The following is an 18,384-nucleotide window of genomic DNA, read 5'->3' as shown; positions in this document are numbered from 1 at the left end:
TCTTGACTGAATGTAAAGAAAAAGAAGATCCATCCAAGACATTCACCCGGTCATGGAGGCGCGTGGCCCACAGGTTTGTGTTTAAGGAAGTTCTAGGAAACCAAACCCACGATGTTATTATGGGGAATGCTGGGATTGTGCACAGTAGGAGAAGGTACCAGCTGTACCCAGTAACTCCAGTGCAGTCACAGTGAAAGTAAGCTATTCTTTGACCCTTTCCCTCTCAGGCTGCAGTGAGGACCTCTTCCGGAACACCATCCAGCTCCAGCAGCAGCGGATAGGCATTGAGAAGGCTTTAGAAGAGGAGAAGAAAGTTGCTGCTGACCTCAAAAAGGAATATAATGCCTTGGCCAAAAAGGTACTGTAATGTTTTCTCAGCAAGCATCAGCATGTTAAATGTAGTGCTAGTGATTAGTGCTAGTCTAAGATTTCAAAACAAAATCCTAACCCTTTGAGAGGCCTTTGTTTAGGAAGAGGTATCTATGGTAGCACAGAGGCAGGAGGCAACTCAACATGGGTCACCTGTTCTCCTGAAAAGGGTAAATCAAGTTGGTCCAACCTTAGCTTTCATGGGGCTGGATGGAAGCTTTAGGTCCAGTTCCTTCCCAGCTGTCTAGCCTCGTGCAGCAGCAGGAACTGGATTCTCTGGTTCAGATGAAATACATGGTGTGGCCTGGCCTATCCTCTGTGTGTGTGTATGGGAACAGAGAGAGATTGAAGAATACTTACCCTAATACAAATCCAGGTTAAAATAAACACTTTTTATTAAAAACATTTTAAAATTCTATTCTTCCATCTATTTCTTTCACTTTTAGTTATTTTCGTTTGCTCTTTGTCACAGGTAACCACTGAATAAAGTCTTTTGGTACAAATTTTCTGTTTAGCTTTTTTGAACACCTGCATTCATTAAGAAATTTGATTTGTATTAATTCAAAAATATCTTAATTTGAAGAGTTATCTGGAAGAGAAAGAGTGCTACCAAAGTAATGTTATGCAAGTCTTGCACTTTTTTTGTCTCAAAAATGTTCCATCAAGTGTGCTTAACTTAGAACATTTTTTAGTTTTTAAAGGCTTTCCTAAGTGCCAGCTGCCACATATTCACCCTGGGGCATGACATTTGAGTCTGAATTGTTTCTTTCTCATGCAGAATCAATAAGCATTTCCAGGCATAGCACAGTAAAAATTATCTTGCAGGCTCTGTGGATCTACAAGTGCTTTAGATGCTAAACAAAGCAGCTGTCTCTTGATACATACTGGTCTTCTCTATGGAGACATTTAGGAGTGCACATGTGTGCAGAGGTATTCAGGTTGGAATCTTGCTTGCATATATGTAGGATAAGCCTTGGGTTTGCCTGTGAAACTCAGCTATCATATGTAATTTTAAAAAAGCACATTTTTAATATACTTCTTTCCCTTTGGATCAGGAACTCTAACAGAACTTTGCTGCCTTATGTATTTTAAGTACTACAGGATTTTGTTTGTCCACAATTTGTCTTTCTACAGGAAAAAGAAATAGAAACCAGTCTGGACACAACAAACAGGGAACTGGAGGCCTTTCAGTGGGAAAAGCTGCAGAGACTGAATGAGCTGTATGTAGTTGTGCCTTTGAGACTCCATCAGGTAATTCAAGATGTTGTGCATCTGCCTGTGCAGAATGGCCTGTGTACATCTAAACAACAGTGTTACTGTTCTTTGGGGCCCTTAGTTCCCCATCCACTCTGGTTTCCTGGGAGGGAAGTGCTCTTAATTGAACTTGATGCTGCTATTTCCTCTAGAATTCCATTTTTTGTTTTGCCTTCTCCTGTGCTGACAGAAACGAGGTAAGGACAGGCAGGCTGGCCCATGGCTGAAATGTGCATAGTCTTCAAGTGCTTTAGAGGTTCAGCATGGTGTTTTCCTTCAGGTCCATACTTACTGATATTGTCCTGGGAAAAAAAACCCAAAACACCCCCTCAAAAAAAAAAAAAAAAAAACAAACCGAAAAAAGACCGAAAACTATTGAAACTAATGGGAGTTCTGCCCAATTCAATAATGCCACGTTGGATACAATGCATTCATTTACACAATTCCCTGGCCCAAAAAAAGTCGTGCCCATGCTTACTATTACCTCACTCACTGGTTCTGTATTGCTCACACATTTGATATAGAGACATCTCCAGCACCTTTAATAAGTAAAGCCAGCCTTGCTTATTTCTGGCTGCTTTTGTAGGTGCAGTGCTTGGTTGATGGGGAGATGCCCCGTGACTTCTCTCAGACTTTGGTATTTACCAACCAGTCCTTGCAGTACCTGCAGAAGAGAATTGTGGACCTACGTAATGAAAAGATAATGCAAAGAGAGATCCATAAGAAGGCCCGGGAGCAACATAAGCAGCTTCTCCAGGACAAAAAGGAGATGGAGGCAGAGATTCAACGTGAGTGACAGGGACTCTGGACAACACAGCATTGCCAATGCTCCTTCTGTCCCCCTCACTGGGTGCGGGTAACTCACCACATGTCTTGTCTCTATACTTGCACAGATGTCACAGAGGGTTGCTGCAGAAAATAGAACAGTAGTTCTAGTTCTCCAGCACTGCAGAGCCACCAGGCTGTGTGAAATAATTTGGGAACTTAGTATAAGTAGAGCTGACTGAGATGAGACACTGGAAGTCTGGATATGTTTGCTATTTCTGGTTGTAAACCAGAACTCCTAGGAAAAAAGTAGTTTCCCCAAAGATACATAAGCTTTTTCTGGCAATTTCCTCCTCTTGTAATCTGAAGAATTAAACAAGCCTTATTCAAAATACTTTCCCAAGAGCCAAACCCAAAGCTGTGTCTAGCACCACCAGACTTGCAGAGGCCCTGTACAGCCTGTGGTGTGGGAGTGCCTTACTAGGACTGGCTTAGAGTGTGGCTTAGTGACTACACAGGTGTGATCATGGGCAAGGACAAATGGCATTACTCAGCTGTGAGCTCTGTGTGGTTTTGTGTGAATTATTTTTTACAGAGCAAATACCAAAGAGCTCACACAAAAAGCTGGGGTAAGGCAGAAATTCTTATTAACCAATGAACAGTCCTGCCATTTGTGCCATGTTAGGACTGGAGGAGAGGTGCAATCATCTGATGATGGAGAAGTTTGGTCGGCTGGTTGATTTTGAAGCAGTTCAAGCACACTCTGTTAACATACCCATGGAGAAGATGAAAGTGAGAATAATGGAGAAAGAATATGAGCATTTTGTGGAGCTCAGAGAATGGGAGGTAAGCAGCAGGAAGAGGAGGAAGACGTGTGTTGTGATGATCCATTAAGGCTTCATTTCCCTGGGGGCTGAATAGTTACACTAAAATCTTTTGTGAACATGCTCATGTTTGATTTTTTTTTTTTCACTTGTCATTAATGGACCATAATGTTCAACTCCAATTCCCCATCATCATTCCTACCTCGGCTCCAGTTGCTGATGCACATCCTATTTTTCATGGAAGTAGTTGATCTCTTTGTTTTGCTTTCCAAAACCTCATCGTCCTACTTCATTCCCTACATGAAGCTCTTGCAGAGTGCTTTTCTCTGGTTCTCGGGTGGCGTTAGGCACCTTCTGCCTTCTCCCAGTGCCTTTGGTGACAAACTGAGTACAGGGCAGGCTCTGGCTCATGCCTGGAGTGACAATCTGTGCAGTCTGAAAGTTCATGTCTCCATTTGAGGGGGCCTAAGGCTCAGCTACTGTGGTGCAAGCAGGCAACACACTTATGCTGCCCTTACAGAAGAGCACAGGAGGGTACAGAAGTACTATGTACCTAATGGCTTTCTTTTTCCCCCACTTTTGCCTAACTGCTTTACTTACTTAGGCATTTGCAGTATATGCATATAGCTTAAAAACAAAAAGATGACATTGCACTAAAGGTGCTGTGGGATCAGGTGGTGTGTGCAGGATCAGTCTGTTGTTTACCGGTCTTTTGTGACATTTACGTTGTGCCTAGCACTTCTTCCCCACTCCACACTCTTTGTCCTCTCTCATCCCAGATCAACTTTTTACATCTTTCTAGAAAAGAATTGTAGTCCTGCAGCATCAGCTAACAAAGCTGACAAGGGAAAACACCAGCAAGCTGCACCAGCTGAACAAGTTTTGCCATGAAAAGCATCAGCTCGAAACTGAGCTGGAATCGCTGACGACTGATCTGGTGAGCCTTTTAGCCACTGCAGTGCTTGCAGGTTTGGGACTGTTCAGAAATGGGTAAGGGATCATCTGGCCCTCACCAGCTCCCTGGTCTCACATCCTGCTCTGCAGTCAGCAATTTGGGCTGTGAGTGGGACAGGCTGAGTGGCTGCTCCATACCTTAGCAACTCTGCAATTTCTTACTTAGCTGCTAAGACTGAAACAAAGTCATCTTACTTCTAATTAAAATATGCCTTGCAGGAATTAAAAAAATATTCCTTTGTTACATGGAAATGGTCATTTAGCAAAGCATTACAATGGGAAGTGGATTTATTGCTCTGTTCTAGGGAGTAAGTCTAAGTTAGTGAACCTTCACTCTGACTTTCATGTAGTTCTGACTAAGGAGTGGAGGAGTCATGGAGCTGTCCTGCTTCTTGCAAAGCTTCACTTTCCCTGCTTGAAATGAATTTCCACTGTTCATTCTCCATGTTTTATAGGAGCCATTTTTTTCTTGTCCATACAGGGCAGAGATTTTCAGGACTCCCAAACTACTGCCATCAAAGAGAGAGCCAGGCTGGAGTCACGGCTCATACACATGACTCGTGACGTGGTCTTTCTGAGAGAGGAAATCAAGCGGGTCAGAATAGAGAGGAAGTAAAAGAACTCTCTTCCCTTAGCAGAAAAGGTGGGTGCCTCTTTCTACAACCTTTACCACAGGACTCTGAGACTCCAACTCCCTGTTCAGAAATGCTACCTAACAATCCTAGTCACCCTTACAATTAACTCTGGCAGCAGTCATGCCTGGAAGTGCAAAATTAATTGTTTTGGCTATATAGGGGTTTAGTTGTAAAGGGTTATATTTGTTTTTTCTATCAAAATATGACTGTAGCAACATATAGGGAATAAAAAATTGCAAATAAAACTACTAAATACTGTTATCAGTCCATTGCAGAGGCTTACACTGGACAAGGTGCCCTGTGTGTGTCTGTGTGCATTGTGTCTGTGCGTGCATTATGTCTGTGTCTACTCTTCAAACAAGTGGCTGTGGAAAGCTGGTTTGAAGTTTCACAGGGGCAAATATCACTTTGGTACCTTGTTCTCAAGAATGGTAGAAGAGGTCTGCCTCAAGCGAGCATTTGTTACTGCTGAGCAGCGATGGCCCTGCTCTGCTGACTGATCTAGAGTCAAGGGTGGTGCTACTTGCCTGGAGAAAGCAAAAGGGCCTTTGTCCTCAGGGCAGGACGTGGCAATTTACCTGGCAGGAGGAGGGTGTAACAACGAAAAGTCAGCCTGTAACTCCACTGGCTCGCACATGCCTGCTGAGTGAGAGAGGGCCAAGCTCTGTGTGTTTTCAGGTGTTACTCTTTTTTGCCTCTCTCATTTGGTGTGGTGGCAGCATATGATCATTTACAGCACTTACCCTGTCTGACCATGAAACCTTCCTTCAGCCCCACGGTGGAGGGGTTGTGTTCTTCCAGTGCCAGGCTTCTGAGGTGCTAATTTGTAACTGAACAAATTAAACAACCTGCAGCTGCTCTTGCTGGTCCTCCCCACTGCCCACCTTTTGCCACTGGTCTTTGCATCTCTGTCTGGTGTATGCTCAGCTGGGCTCTAGCCAGGCACAAGAACTTCCTGCTGGTCACAGCACAAGCGTGTGACTGGTGCTTGTGCAGCCTGCCTTTACAGGGGGTCCCTGCTGAGGAACACCCCTGGTGCAGGGAGCTCTTGTGCAGCTGCAGGTTGTGCCCTGGGCACTGGGAAATGGCTGGTGCCCCAGGCGAGGGGCTGTCTGGCATGAACCCCTTGTCTAACAGGGCACAAGACATACACCGCCAGCTGGGTAACCAGAGACTCAGCTGGAGACAGGAAACAAGAAGAGCCAAGACTAAGTGTCACCAGTGACTATTTGGAAAACTCTAACTGCAGGAAAATGTCACCTTTCCCCAGGTGTCCTGCTTGCTGTATGTCTGCAGGTAAAAAAGAGAGGGCTCATTCTGTGTGAGGAATTAGCATAGAGCCAGGCACAGCAAAGACTAAAGCCTTTATTTTAGATGTTAAAGCGTGGATTTGTCTTTACAGATAGGCGGCTGCAGATGGCGTGTATGTGAAAGGTTGTTTAAGTTGATCAGGCAGAGTGCATAACTCCAGTCCATTCACAGGAGTGTGTTCCTGGAACAAACCTTCCTGTGGGGGAGAGGAAAAGGCCTTTGTGACAGCATTATCTGTTGTGAAGCCCTCGCTGCAAGAGGGTTCTGGATCTTGGTGGTGGCAGCTCTGTTTGGATCCATGTCCTGCAGTATCTCTTGTCCAGCTGTTTTCCATCGTGTGCTCTGATGGACAGCAGGTGCCACCGAGAGCTGCTGCCTTGTTTCCTGGGTCCTCCTGTGACCTTGCTGAGGATGCCTTCTGTCTCCATAGCATTACAAAAGGCACATATACATCTATATACAAGTGCATAAATATATAAATAGGGGTGTTATACAAAAATAAATACCCTTTCTCTTTTTCTCTTTAGAATAAGTCTTTTGCAAAAGGCAGCTTGGTCCCTAGCTGGTGGGAGGATGAGTCTCTAAGGGTCTCAGTGGTGGCGGGCTGCTGTTCAGATGTCTTGGTAGGTCCTGACCCAAAGATGAGATCACTGGATTCTGGGCATGGAGATCTCCTCTGGACTGGCAGTAATCTAGTCTTTCTACCTCTTCAACAGGCACTAGGCCTAAGCAGCAAGGGCTTCCTGAGGGGGAAAGGAGCAAGAAGTGATTACAATGCACACTGGAATGAGAGACGCTGTGGGAGGCTTCTAGTCAACAGTTCACTTTATGAGGAGGGGTACTCTGATCAAAGAGGAAGATCTGCATTCTTAAAGTCCATGTGGGAATGTGATGCCATGATTATGCAAAACAAGTTTGATCTGAACTACAGGGGTGCATCAGTGGATCAGGCCCTAGGGAGATGATTCACAGCATTTGAACATGAGCCATCAGAAAGGCTCTGCAGTGAGATTTCCCTTCAAGATCAGCCTAAAGTGATGAGATGAAGGAGGCATGGAGTTTTCCAAACTACTGACCTTGGTGGAAGAGGGTATCCCGTCGAGCATCCAGGCTAGGGCCTCCCACTTTGCTTCCCATCACTGGATGATGGAGGCCAACAAAGTGCTCTTGAAGGTGAGGACAGTCATCTTGAGGCTGAAGAAGCTGGTGAGTGGAGTCATCTGGGAGACTGTAGAGGAAAGAGCTGTCTTCTGTTCTGGAGCTGGGCAATCTGGGGAATCAGGCAAAGAGGTTCAGTGCTGTTAACAGATCTTTCCTCCTTGAAAGATACAACCTGTGTCACGTCTCAGCCAGCTCATCAATGCTATGACACAGAACATTACTAAATGAGGGGGAGAGCAGAAATTGGGATGTACTTGTGGGAGGAGAATGAGGTGATGTGGGACCTGGTATCCATGATCCAACAGCTGGTGAGTGCCAGAGGAGCTGGGAGGAGTAGTGCCTCACAGGGAGCATGGTACAGAAGATGTCTGAACAGAGAGACACAAAGCACTCACACCTGGACACCAGGCAGAGTCTGGGGCAGTTGTTTATCACCATCAATCTCAGATGTTTGCTTCTCTCATCCTCCTTTTAAATCTCCCACTTAGGAACAGAAGGAAAAGGGGACAGAGTGGAGTAGGTCTTGGTCATCTCTACAATTAAATTATTCCTTCCTGAAATCCTCAGAGGAATGAGTTGTGCAAAGAGAATTTAGATTGGTCTAATTGGCAGCTTAGTGCTGGAGCATGGATTTGTTTCCCAAGAGAGCTGGGACAGATGGGAGTGTATTGAGGGCAGGCTTTTGTGAGCATGTAGTCTTGTGGGTCCCAGTGGATTGTTGCACCCTCCCTCTCCACACACCAGTTCTAACCTGGAGGGCTGGTAGTCTTGCTGGGCACTCCCATTCTGCAGCACTCTTGCCTGCAGCAAGGCATTGGTCTCCTCGTGTGACTGGAAGGAGAGAGAAGGATTCTTAGCAGAGCAATGGCACATGGCAGCATTAAGAAGCAGGTGCTGATCTGTGAGTCAGAGCCCTGGGGCACACTGCTGAAACTCTTACAGTAGAAGGCAGAAAAAGCTGAAACTTGTTTCTTTTGTTTCTGAGGGCAGTGGAACTGACCACTGAAAAGTTCACTGCACACTTACTGATGAATCAGTGGGGGATAAGCAATTTATAGTCTCAGCTCTGGCACTGCCTGTTACCCTTTACAGAGTTCTCAGCACTGTCAGTCCCTGTTCAGCTTTGCTCAGGGGAAACAGGAACTGTTCCCATCAGAGTAGCCTTTTCTCACTGCCTCCTCCATACTCAGAGCCACTGGCCCAAGAAACTACCCCTTCAGCAGTGTTTTGGAGACCTTCCTGTTCCCCCCATGTCTCAGACTTCACTACAAAGGGGAAACCTCTTTTGGAAGGCAGTCTTGCCACTTCTCCATGCTGCAAAGTGTGCCAGCCACATCTGGAGAAGTCCTCTCACTGCAAGTGTGGCCTCCAGCTCATGACAAACCAGCTCTTGGTCCCAGGTGTGGACTCACCTGTGGCACTTCATCGGGGCTGTAATCTCGGGGCTTGGTGCTTGCATACCCCACTCCTGCAGAGGGGCAGATGCCATTGAGATGTGCCCTGCTGGCATAGGGCTGCCCATTAACAAAGGGATGTCCGCTGGCACGAGGAGCAGAGATGCCTCTCAGAGGCACCATGGTGTACTGGCAGGATGACACCAGCAGCCCAGCTCCCGGGAAGCTCATGTCGATGGTTTGCTCTGCAGAGGCAAGGGAAAGAAAGTCTGAGGCAAAAATGAGAGGTAAAGTGAAGCTTGTTGAAGCTCAGCTTGTATAGGGTTAGGCTGTCCCACTAGGCAGCTATTTTGGCACCCAAAGTACTCTTGGAGACAAATGGCAGAAAGGGGCCCTACACAACTGCAAATGTAGTGCCCCTTTGTCTCTAGTCCCAGAGGTTCCTTTGCAACAAGGCAAGCAGGACAGGGGACAAACAGTGGCCTTTGTCTTTATGGGGTTCCATCTGAGATGTGCCCTCGACCCACCCCTTCCCTGCTTCCCACAATTCCCTCACATTTTGGGTGTTTGATGCAACTATACCCAGGGTCAAATTTAATCCACAGGCAAACCACGTCCTGTAAATCAGCCCTCAAGAAACAACCCTTACTCTGCTTGGACCAAGCTCTCCAAAGGCAAAAGGGGATGAAAGCCACGATGAGGAGTACGATGGAGCCCAGCACAACGCCTACAATCAAGTACGGCAAGTCGCTGGAACGGGCCACCATGGCTCCTGTCCCCAGGCCACTGTGCCCACCACTGAGTGGAGGACGCTGCTGAGGGGGCACTGTGGCGGGTGGAAGACGACCTGGCAGACCAAGAGACTTCCGAGCTGTGGAAAGAAGAGAGAGAACATTAGACAGAGACATGGCAGATGGCATAGCAGCCCAATCCAGGAATGTTTACACTGCTGTGGAGTGGCCAGAGATCTATGGTGGCTTTAAAGAAGCACTGCTGGATGACAGGATTCCTAGGCTGATGCATATGGCAGTACAGACAAGGCCTCTGTGCTTGGCTCACAGCTCTGCCAGATCTGCTCTTGGACTGCTCAAGCAAAAGCAAAACCAAAAGAGCTTCTCCAAAGCACACACTTGGACTTAATGCTGTTCCTGTCATGACAGTGCAGCTGCTTGGAAGACAACATGGGGCCTGCTTCTAACACAACACCGGAGTTCAGCACAGCAAGGGGAAGTTAGCCCTTCTATTTCCAGTCACTACCTATGTGATAGGAAAACAAAAGGTGAAACTGCTACTCTGAGGGGCAGCGATGGACTCTGCACAAGGCTAAGTACACAGACAGGTCACATACTGATCAACGGCATGGATGACCCTGTGTCTCTCTTCTCCCCAGTGCTGGCTCCACCACTTTGCTGGAGCTCGGGTGATGCGCTGCCAGGCAGGGATGGTTCCTGCCCTGCTGTGCTCTGACAGCTGCAGGCAGGGAAGGCAGCAGGCTCTGCTCCCAGAGCTGCCCGGGGAAGCCGCTTACCTTTGGTTTCACAGATCATCACGTTGCTGAACTCGCTTTCGCCTCCCTCGTTGAAGCACTGCATCTTAATGTCATACGAGGTCTCTGGCTGCAGGTGGCTGATGGAGTGCCAGTACCGATCTCCTGAGGAAGGAACAAACACAGGGAGCTCTTAGCTTCCTCAGGGAACAGGCAGCTGGCCCAGCTCTGCAGCCGTGCCAGGTAATGTAGCCTGGACAGCTGCTGCCTTTTGTGCACAGGGCTCCTTTCTGCTGTGCTGTCTTCCAGTAGGAACCAGTGGCTGGGACCAGTCTATCAACTTCTCCTACCTTCCACCACGTCCTTCTTGTAGTCACTGTCATTGTCACTGTCAGTGGGGCGGTAGTAGATGTAAAATCCATGGATGGGAGTGTTGTTGTTGCTGGCTGGGATGTACTGCAGAGAATGGGAGGGAGAGCAGAAATTAGCAGAGATGTCAATGCTCTGTATTGTACTAGGTGAGGAGCAGGTGGGATAAATGGGATGGGACAGGAACAAAACCCAGCAGAGGGATCTTCCTCGTGTTGCCACTGGTTTGCACAATAAGGGCTTCCCTACAAAAGCTGAGTGCTACTTTCTACTCTCAAGCTTTGCTTTCTCAGGTAACAGAAAAGCTGTGAATCTGGGCCTGTCACTCCAGGCTCTGCTACCTCTCACAGCAGCCACAGCCAATAACTCAGAGAAAAAAACTCCTCAACAACAGTGACTCAGCTGGGCATGGGCAAGCACACCATCATCTTGACTCCGGTAGGCTCCTGGCTTCCAGACCAACTAGGTTTTGCCATGAACTGGTCACTGCAGGAGCCTTGTGTTTCTGAAGACAGCTCTCTTCCTCCCCCACACCCAGGGCAGTACTGTCCCAGCTCTGTGTGTTCTTGCTGTCTTTCACCCAGTAGTTTATCAGCTACTGCTTGAGTTTAAATGAACAGCAGTGCCCACCCTGCCTTGTGGCAATTTCTGGCTAGAAGCACCTAGGAGAGGAGAGCAAAGCATCCCTCCAAATAAACTCTAAGCTGCTGAAAACACTTGGATCTGGGCTTGTGATCCAAAAGATCCTACCCACTTCTAAAAATCCTTTGGAGTGGACTGCTGTAAATGATTATCAGAATTTAGGATTGTTACCCAGCAAATGAGTGTGAAGAACATATCTGCTGGAAAATACTAGGACAGAGAGCGGTGCTAATGGATTCCAGGAATGTGGCCAGGAGAGCAAGCAGCCACCCCATGCATTACTGAACTGTGCTTGTTGAACAAAACAGTCAAGACCCTGAGGTTACCCACTGAAATCTTCCTGTATGCAATGTTGGATTCAGATGGAAAGGGTTTCCTAGGCTCTCTGACTTCCCACCCTTCTATGTGTTCCAAGCCCAGTCCTCCTCTGGCAGAGACAGCTATTGGATCCCAGCTCCATTTGTGCTGGTGACAGGCTCCAGTGTGGTAACCCGGAGGAGGTGTAAGTGGGCAAGGAGCACCCACACACCTGGTTCCTGCCCCTGCAGTGCTCCCCACCCCTACAAACCTTACCATCCACTTGAGCATGATGGTGGTCTCGTTGATAGCGTCCGTGAAGGTGATGTAGGGCCCGGCCACGGGGCGCTCGTAGACGCGGTTGCTGTAGCCGGACACCACGTACGGCCGGGACGCCGCGCTGGGCTCGCTCTCTCCCAGGATGTTCAGCGCCCGCACACGGAACTTATAGGATGTGCCTGCGGGGAAAATGCGAAATAAAAGCGTTGCAGGGATTGGAGTCTTCCAAGATTTCTACTGTCAGCATGGCCCTGAGCGTGAAGAGGGGCTACATCTCCAGAAAGCAGAGAGCCTACAGGGAGTTTGTCATGGAAATACAAACACTGAATGGCCACATTTCAGCTATGTCCTAGGTGGAGCCTGCTTTTATTTACCTTCCCCAGTTCCTGTCTAGATGGTCCAAAGGTCAGATAGCAGTTTTGGAAGGTGTGTAGGGGGTTAAGAAATGCCTGAAAGGATATCCTGACCTGAAAGCAGGTATGGAAAGGCATTCTTCCTCTACTCCATGGGAATTAAGTACATAAACATCAGTTCAAAGCTTAAGTTATTTCTACCCAAACTTCATTTTATTGGTCTTTAGTTTGGGGTAGTTATGTTCCCCTTTTAAGCTGCCCAGCTCAGTGATGAGATCTTTTCTCACGTGAAGTACAATGGGATTTTTGTGCCCATCTGTCTTGCCTGTGGCTAAGGAAAGTTTTGTCCTGTCTGGTGAACAGCAAAACCAAATGCATTTAGTAACTGTATCCTGTAATACAGAAAAGCATGCCTGAGCCTCCCCAAGGGAGGTCAAACCTATGCTGGTCTTTGCAGCTGGAGAAACTGGAGAAGCATCTACAGCTTTTTCCCCAAGCACCTAAGGTGGGAGTCAGGGAAGCTTTGTTTTGATCACACATGCCAGGGCTGAGCAGGATGTGACAGATGGTTAACCATCCTACAGGGACCCTGCAGCTTTCCTACAGACCTCCAGGAAGCAGGGAGGAGAGCACCTGCCTACCTTTCTCCAGGCCTGGGATTTCCACAGAGAGGCGAGAGGGAGGAATGTCACTGGTGGCCAGGACCCAGTCTCCCAACTTCTTCAATTTCTTATACTCCACACGGAAAGACTGGATGGGGAACCCGCCATTCCCTCGGGGGATCCAGGTCACGTACACAGATGTCTCTGATGCCATGGAGATGGTTGGACGGTCCGGTGCCTCTGGAGCTGCAAGGGACCCAGAAGGACATCAGGACGTGAAACGCATTCTGCCCAACCTGTCTGGAGGATCCAGTAGCTCAGAGGTATGTGGGTGAAGGACTACCTGCACTGTACCCACCCACATGCTCTGTAAATCCTGAATGCTCTCTTCCTTCTGTCTCTTGATTAGAGCTGGCACCCCTAAATCCTCACTCCTTTCAGTTTGTGCCCGCAAGCACCTTTTACTCCTGCTTGCATCCTGCTGCTTTTCCACTCCCAGCTCAAGTAAGACAAGGTTTGAGGTGTGATCACCCATCATGGGAGGGAGAGCAGTGAGAGGGGTGGATGCAGGGCTGGAGATGGAGCAAAAAGCCTGGGTGATTTGGAAGCCGTGAGCAGGGGGAGAGTGATGCTGGGGACAGCCAAGTGTAGGAGATGGAAACAGAAGAGATTGAGAAGAAACAGCTGGGAAGGAAATAAGGAAAAGTTCTGAACTGTGGAAATGCAACTTGACAGGAAAACAATCAAAAGATGGGAGGGAAAGAGATGAACGGAGCTATGGATATGAAAATAAAGGCAACAAATGAATGAGTATGGGGCAGACTGAAGGATGGGACTTCACAGGAGGATTAGGATTGAAGGAGAGAATTTCAGAGAAATGATAATGGCAATAGTAATGATAGAGACAAGGTGGGAAACAACAAATTGGATTGACCAGTAAGGATTTGATGTTTCTCCAGTGCAGCAAAATACCCAAATGGAGCACTCTGCACCCCTAGAATGAGAACTAATTGCCCCTTGCTAAGGCTTGGCTGAGAGAGGAGGATGCCAGGACATGCAGGGATTTGGTCCCCATTCCTCCCTCACATTCCATCAGCACCCTTGGTGCAGCAGAGTTTGTTGTTCCTGTGCCCACACATACAGACTCCAAGACAAGGCTTTCCGAACCCTCCGTGTGGAACTCAGCAAGAGGCACAGCGCTGCTCAGAAGTCCTTGCATTAAAGGTGGGGCCAGGCAGTGGGATTTGCCTGCTCTCCAGAACTGACTGACTGCCAAGGGCAGTAGCAGGGGTGTCCCAGAAGGACCTCTCCTTTTCAGGAACTAGAAACCACCCCTCCAGCATTGCAGTCTTGATTTACCCAGCAGAGACTTCAACCCCAGCATGGCCTGGCCACTGCCAGCCATAAGAGACCCAGCACCCTTCACCCTCGCCGCTGCCAGTTCAGGGAGGGCCTTACGGGACAGACGGCTGTTGTCGGCCTGGTTACTGCTCTGAGTGCTCGTGCCTGGGTCATCCCTCTGGATCTGCTGCTCTTTGCTGGCAACAATCTCTGGTTTTGGGCGCCGGCCTGTGCAGAAGGGAGAGGTGGCATCAGTAAAAGAGAGCAGAGATGCGCTCTCTGAACTAGCTTGTGCTGTGATGAGGAAAGCAAATGTTCCCAGACAGGATGCGGAGGTAAGTACTTCTGGATTCTAACAGCCCTAGGGGCTCAAAGCACTCAGCCTGCTGGCAGGAACTAAAGCTAAAGGGGCAGATTTGTTACTAGATCCCCTTCATATTTAATTTTCTACAACTTATATTGGTTTTCTTGAAATGTTGCTAGATTTCTGCCTGAGAAGGTAGTGATTATCACAAGACAGGAGCCTGAGGGGAGATGTGAGCAAGCTCACCACCATGGGGAAGGGTGCTATGAAGGGAACACCATTCCCCACACCTTCTGGAGAAATGACAACCAGCCAGGGGACAGGGGCACTTAGCACAGATGTTTGGAACACCCTTTTATTGGCAAAGACAGCTCAGCACTCAGCAGACTGCGTGGGAAGGCTTGGAGTTTCTGTCAGTGCAGGAGAGGCTTTCAGAGACAGCTAAGATGAACACCTGGTGGGAAACCTCCCCAGGGTGATCCTGTCTCCAGGCAGAGGATGGATTAAACAACTTCTTGACATTTATGCTAGACCCATTTTCTATGGTTCTGCAAGTGTTCAACTGTGACACCAAGGGAAGAGGGGACTCGTTCCAACCCACACAGAGGATGAGTTGGAATTTTCCCCATCCTACCCTCCACTGTCCCTTCTGACAGTTGCTCTAAACTGAGGGCAGATGGGTTTCCAGAGCAGAAACACACCCATTGTCCTTAGGCTGGTGCCTTGTGCTCAGGGCTGGGACAGGATGTTTCAGAGGCCCCCCGCGACTCAGAGCAGAGAGGAACCCAGGGGAAGGTTTGCCCTTTACCGGTGCGGAAGGTGACCATGGCCGTCTGTCCCTCGCCAGCACAGTTGTGAGCAGCCATCTCCACCTCGTAGAGGCTCCCAGGGTCCAGCCTGGTGAGGGTCAGGCGGTGCTGCGAGGCTGGGACATCCCTCACTGCCCAGCTGTCCGAGGTGTTGGTGACCTGCTGAGAGACCAATGCAGGCGTTGCAGAGCTGGGGGCAGGCTGGGCATCTTGTGGGCACTGAGCTCAGAAGCTTTATTAGTAAGTTGTGTACTAATCACATCTACCTTCCCTTCCCTCTCTGCAAAGGAGGGAGATGTTTCCAGCCTGATTTTGCAAGCAATTCAGGTATAAGCAGGACAAGTCACCCAAGCCCCAGAGTGTTTTCTTGACCCCAGGGTTCAGTCAGCCCTGTTCTGTCCTCTGAGTCCCTCTGATACCACCACCCCTCAATGTGTGTAAATCTCTGGAGTGGGTGTGCCCCTCAAGATGCAGCATTAGCCACAGGACTGAGCTGCTTTAGGAGCCAAATCTGTCCTGCAGCCCAGCTGCTGAGCTGCTCATTTAGATGCTGGGCATTTCCATGGGATGAGGTACCCAGACAGAACTTTGTTTTATCGAGTTTTATCCAGCCTCACCCCTGGCACTTTGGGGCTGAAATGAAGAACCATAATGCTGGAGCACAAGTTTCTGCAGGGAGGAGACCATGTATGGCCACAGCCCTCGGAAAGGCTTGGAAACACAGTTTGTTTTTTGGTGCTACCCTGATGCCCCATGCAGAGGGGGAGGGAAGGTGGGACCTTCCTCCTTCTCCCTAGCTGCAAAGATAATATTTTTGCAGGCAAATAGGCAGGACACTGAAGTGACCTGGTGCCGAAAGGAGCATTAGTAATGCAGGCAACGCAACAGAACGGAAATGCCAAGACTCTGCTGTATCATTCATCTTCTCCAAGCGTTTGACACTGACTGATTAATGCCTGCCTCGTTTTATTTTTATTCCTGAGCCTGCAAAATTGTGAGGCCAGGGAGGGGAGCCCTAAAGGCTGCTAATATCCAGGAAAGAAAAAGAGAAACTCTTAAGATAAAAAAGTAAGTGCTGCATGGCATCTGATTGCTTGCAGGCTGCTGAGAGTTTAGGGGCAGTGTATGAACAGGGTAAAAAGAGACATTCATAGATATTTTCTAGAGAAGAAGCAGAACCTTGCCCAGTACAAATGTAGGTCTCCTGTTAGTAGGTCTAACTTTCCTTACAGCCATCTTCTACACAAAGAGCCTTTTCTTTTGTCACTGAATTGATTCCTTCCCTCTCCACACACATGCTTTTCCAGTCAGAAGTGTCAAAACCAGATCATTATATAACTTGATCCTAAGGATCTTGGATAGAAAGAGACTCTTTCTAAACAAGTTTAAGGGTTATTGGGACTAATTCCATTCCACACAATCCTTAAGCATCCCAAGAAAGAGTCTCCAGCTGAGAATTTGGACTACACTGAAAACATATTACTGCAAACTGCAGTGACCCACGGTGACCTTCACTGCCCCACGGCCCCTTCCAGGTGAAGCGCTGAAAAACAAAACAAATATGGACAAACTCCAAGGCTGTGAGTTCAGATTGCAAGCAGAATTGGTAGTTACATGATACACCATTGGGGAATAAATCTCTTCTTGGCAGACAACCAGAGCCAATAGTCTGGGGATGCTTTTGGCATCTTTGCTTTTTATTTAAGCTCGCCCTATTGTGTTCTTGTGCTGGCATCTTCTGCCTTTGTTTTAAAGGGCTCTTTACAGAGATGGTTAGCTGAAATCCTCATCTTAAGTTTTGTTTAGAAAGAAATCAAGGATTCTAACAGTCTTCTGTTACACTATATTTTCACAAAATCACACAGTTCCAGGAAAATAGATATATTCATATATTCACATGTACGTGAAAATAGCGCCTTGCAGTGGCTGGGAATCCCAAACGTGTGATCTGGCAAGTTTTTGGAATATACTCAAACACTCTGGGGTTTGAGGCAAAACCTGCCTCTCTACTGCTACTCTCTGCCTACTCAAAGGAAAGAAAAGCAGCAGACAAATAAATTCAAGCTCTTTTTTTTTCACTTATCTCCAGCAAACTGGAAAGAGATACCTTAGACCTCAAAAGCAGAATTTTTCCATCGACAATGCTTTGCCATTTAAAGAAACTGCTGGGCTACAGCTGTGCCTGCACTGTGCCCATGGTGCTGTGAAGCACCCCAGAGGAAGGAGCCCTTGGGCCCCAGAAGGACTTGGCCATGCCCCATGTGCTCAGATTGTGCCACATGCAAGAGATGTACCCAACAGTGCACTGCCTTCCAGCTTCTAGAATAAAACCAGTGGATAAGGACCTTCCCAGAGGATTTAGCATGGCTATGGCAAAGCTCTGCTGGCTCCTCACACTCACTGAGCATGGGCACTTCAGTGCTGCTGGGCAGGGCAGGCACATGCAGTGGAGAGGCTGCTGCTCTGTGTCCTGCAGCCCAAGCCAGTCAAGGCAGAGGTGTCCCCTTGGTGTGCCAAGCCAAAAGCATTCCAGAGCAAGTCACCGTGCAACCTGCCCTCAGGACTTCCTACTTGTGCAAGGACACAACTGAGAATTGGAAGTGGAAGCTACCGGAAAAACGTGTGCATGTGCCTTCTGCATACTTCAGCAGACAGGCTCTGCCATTGGGCTCTTCCTGGACTGCTCAGCAAACCTCTTCTCGCAGCCTTGTACTCATCACACCTCAACAGGCTGAGCTGCAGCACAGGAGGTCCCACTAACCAGTGCCACCAGTGAGTGATGGGTGCCCCTGCCCCAACACACCTGCTCACAAGGTGTCAAATGTATGGTGAGGCCACCAGCCTGCCTGGGACTGGCACAGAGGGAAGACAGGAGCAGGGCAAAACAGTGATACCTTGCGATGCTTCACCACGTAATAGAGGATGGGAGCTCTGCTGTCAGGCCGGGGTCTCCACACGAGGTCGTAGCTGTCTGTCTTGGATGTCCGTGGAGAACTGAGGATGATGGGGGCTTCAGCTGGAGTCACCAGCTCCTTGTTGGCTGCACACTGTGGAGATGCTGCTAGCGGGGTTGTTCCAGGCTTTGGCAGTCTAGCTTTATCCAAGGGCAGCAGCTTTAAGGCACTGTCCCTGGAAGGTGGTGTTGGAGGTTGAGCCGAGTCCAGCTGGGCATCTCGCCCAGGGTTGAGTGGAGCTCCTGGAAGACAAGGTGTCACGGCATGGTAAATGCCCATCC

General features: G+C 48.4%; 2 protein-coding genes across 4 annotated transcripts in view; one reads left to right on the top strand and one right to left on the bottom strand.

Moving 5' to 3' along the window:
- Positions 1-4,881, top strand: part of CFAP44 (cilia and flagella associated protein 44) — a 43,070-nt gene extending 38,189 nt beyond the window's left edge. For both annotated transcript variants that reach the window (XM_069020140.1, XM_069020148.1), the window contains 6 exons: positions 228-358; positions 1,504-1,620; positions 2,210-2,411; positions 3,074-3,234; positions 4,015-4,149; positions 4,648-4,881. In XM_069020140.1, coding sequence (XP_068876241.1) covers positions 228-358; positions 1,504-1,620; positions 2,210-2,411; positions 3,074-3,234; positions 4,015-4,149; positions 4,648-4,782 — 881 coding nt within the window. In that variant the 3' untranslated portion in view covers positions 4,783-4,881. The remainder of the gene's footprint in view (positions 1-227; positions 359-1,503; positions 1,621-2,209; positions 2,412-3,073; positions 3,235-4,014; positions 4,150-4,647) is intronic.
- Positions 4,882-6,169: 1,288 nt separating this feature from the next.
- The window catches only part of BOC (BOC cell adhesion associated, oncogene regulated), a 55,038-nt gene continuing 42,823 nt past the window's right edge, over positions 6,170-18,384 (bottom strand). The window contains exons 8-19 of one of the 2 annotated variants that reach the window (XM_069020120.1): positions 18,044-18,345; positions 15,149-15,311; positions 14,154-14,264; positions 12,735-12,941; positions 11,738-11,919; positions 10,504-10,609; positions 10,196-10,318; positions 9,317-9,538; positions 8,686-8,912; positions 8,025-8,104; positions 7,189-7,382; positions 6,170-6,855 (exon numbers count right to left, since the gene is read on the bottom strand). In XM_069020120.1, coding sequence (XP_068876221.1) covers positions 6,671-6,855; positions 7,189-7,382; positions 8,025-8,104; positions 8,686-8,912; positions 9,317-9,538; positions 10,196-10,318; positions 10,504-10,609; positions 11,738-11,919; positions 12,735-12,941; positions 14,154-14,264; positions 15,149-15,311; positions 18,044-18,345 — 2,102 coding nt within the window. In that variant the 3' untranslated portion in view covers positions 6,170-6,670. The remainder of the gene's footprint in view (positions 6,856-7,188; positions 7,383-8,024; positions 8,105-8,685; positions 8,913-9,316; positions 9,539-10,195; positions 10,319-10,503; positions 10,610-11,737; positions 11,920-12,734; positions 12,942-14,153; positions 14,265-15,148; positions 15,312-18,043; positions 18,346-18,384) is intronic. The other variant, XM_069020128.1, reaches the window with a different exon arrangement.

The sequence above is a fragment of the Aphelocoma coerulescens genome, chromosome 1 (genome assembly GCF_041296385.1).
Source record: "Aphelocoma coerulescens isolate FSJ_1873_10779 chromosome 1, UR_Acoe_1.0, whole genome shotgun sequence".
Classification (NCBI taxonomy): domain Eukaryota; kingdom Metazoa; phylum Chordata; class Aves; order Passeriformes; family Corvidae; genus Aphelocoma; species Aphelocoma coerulescens.
Note: the sequence above shows the minus strand (reverse complement) of the source record. Positions and strands in the feature narration are given on the sequence as shown.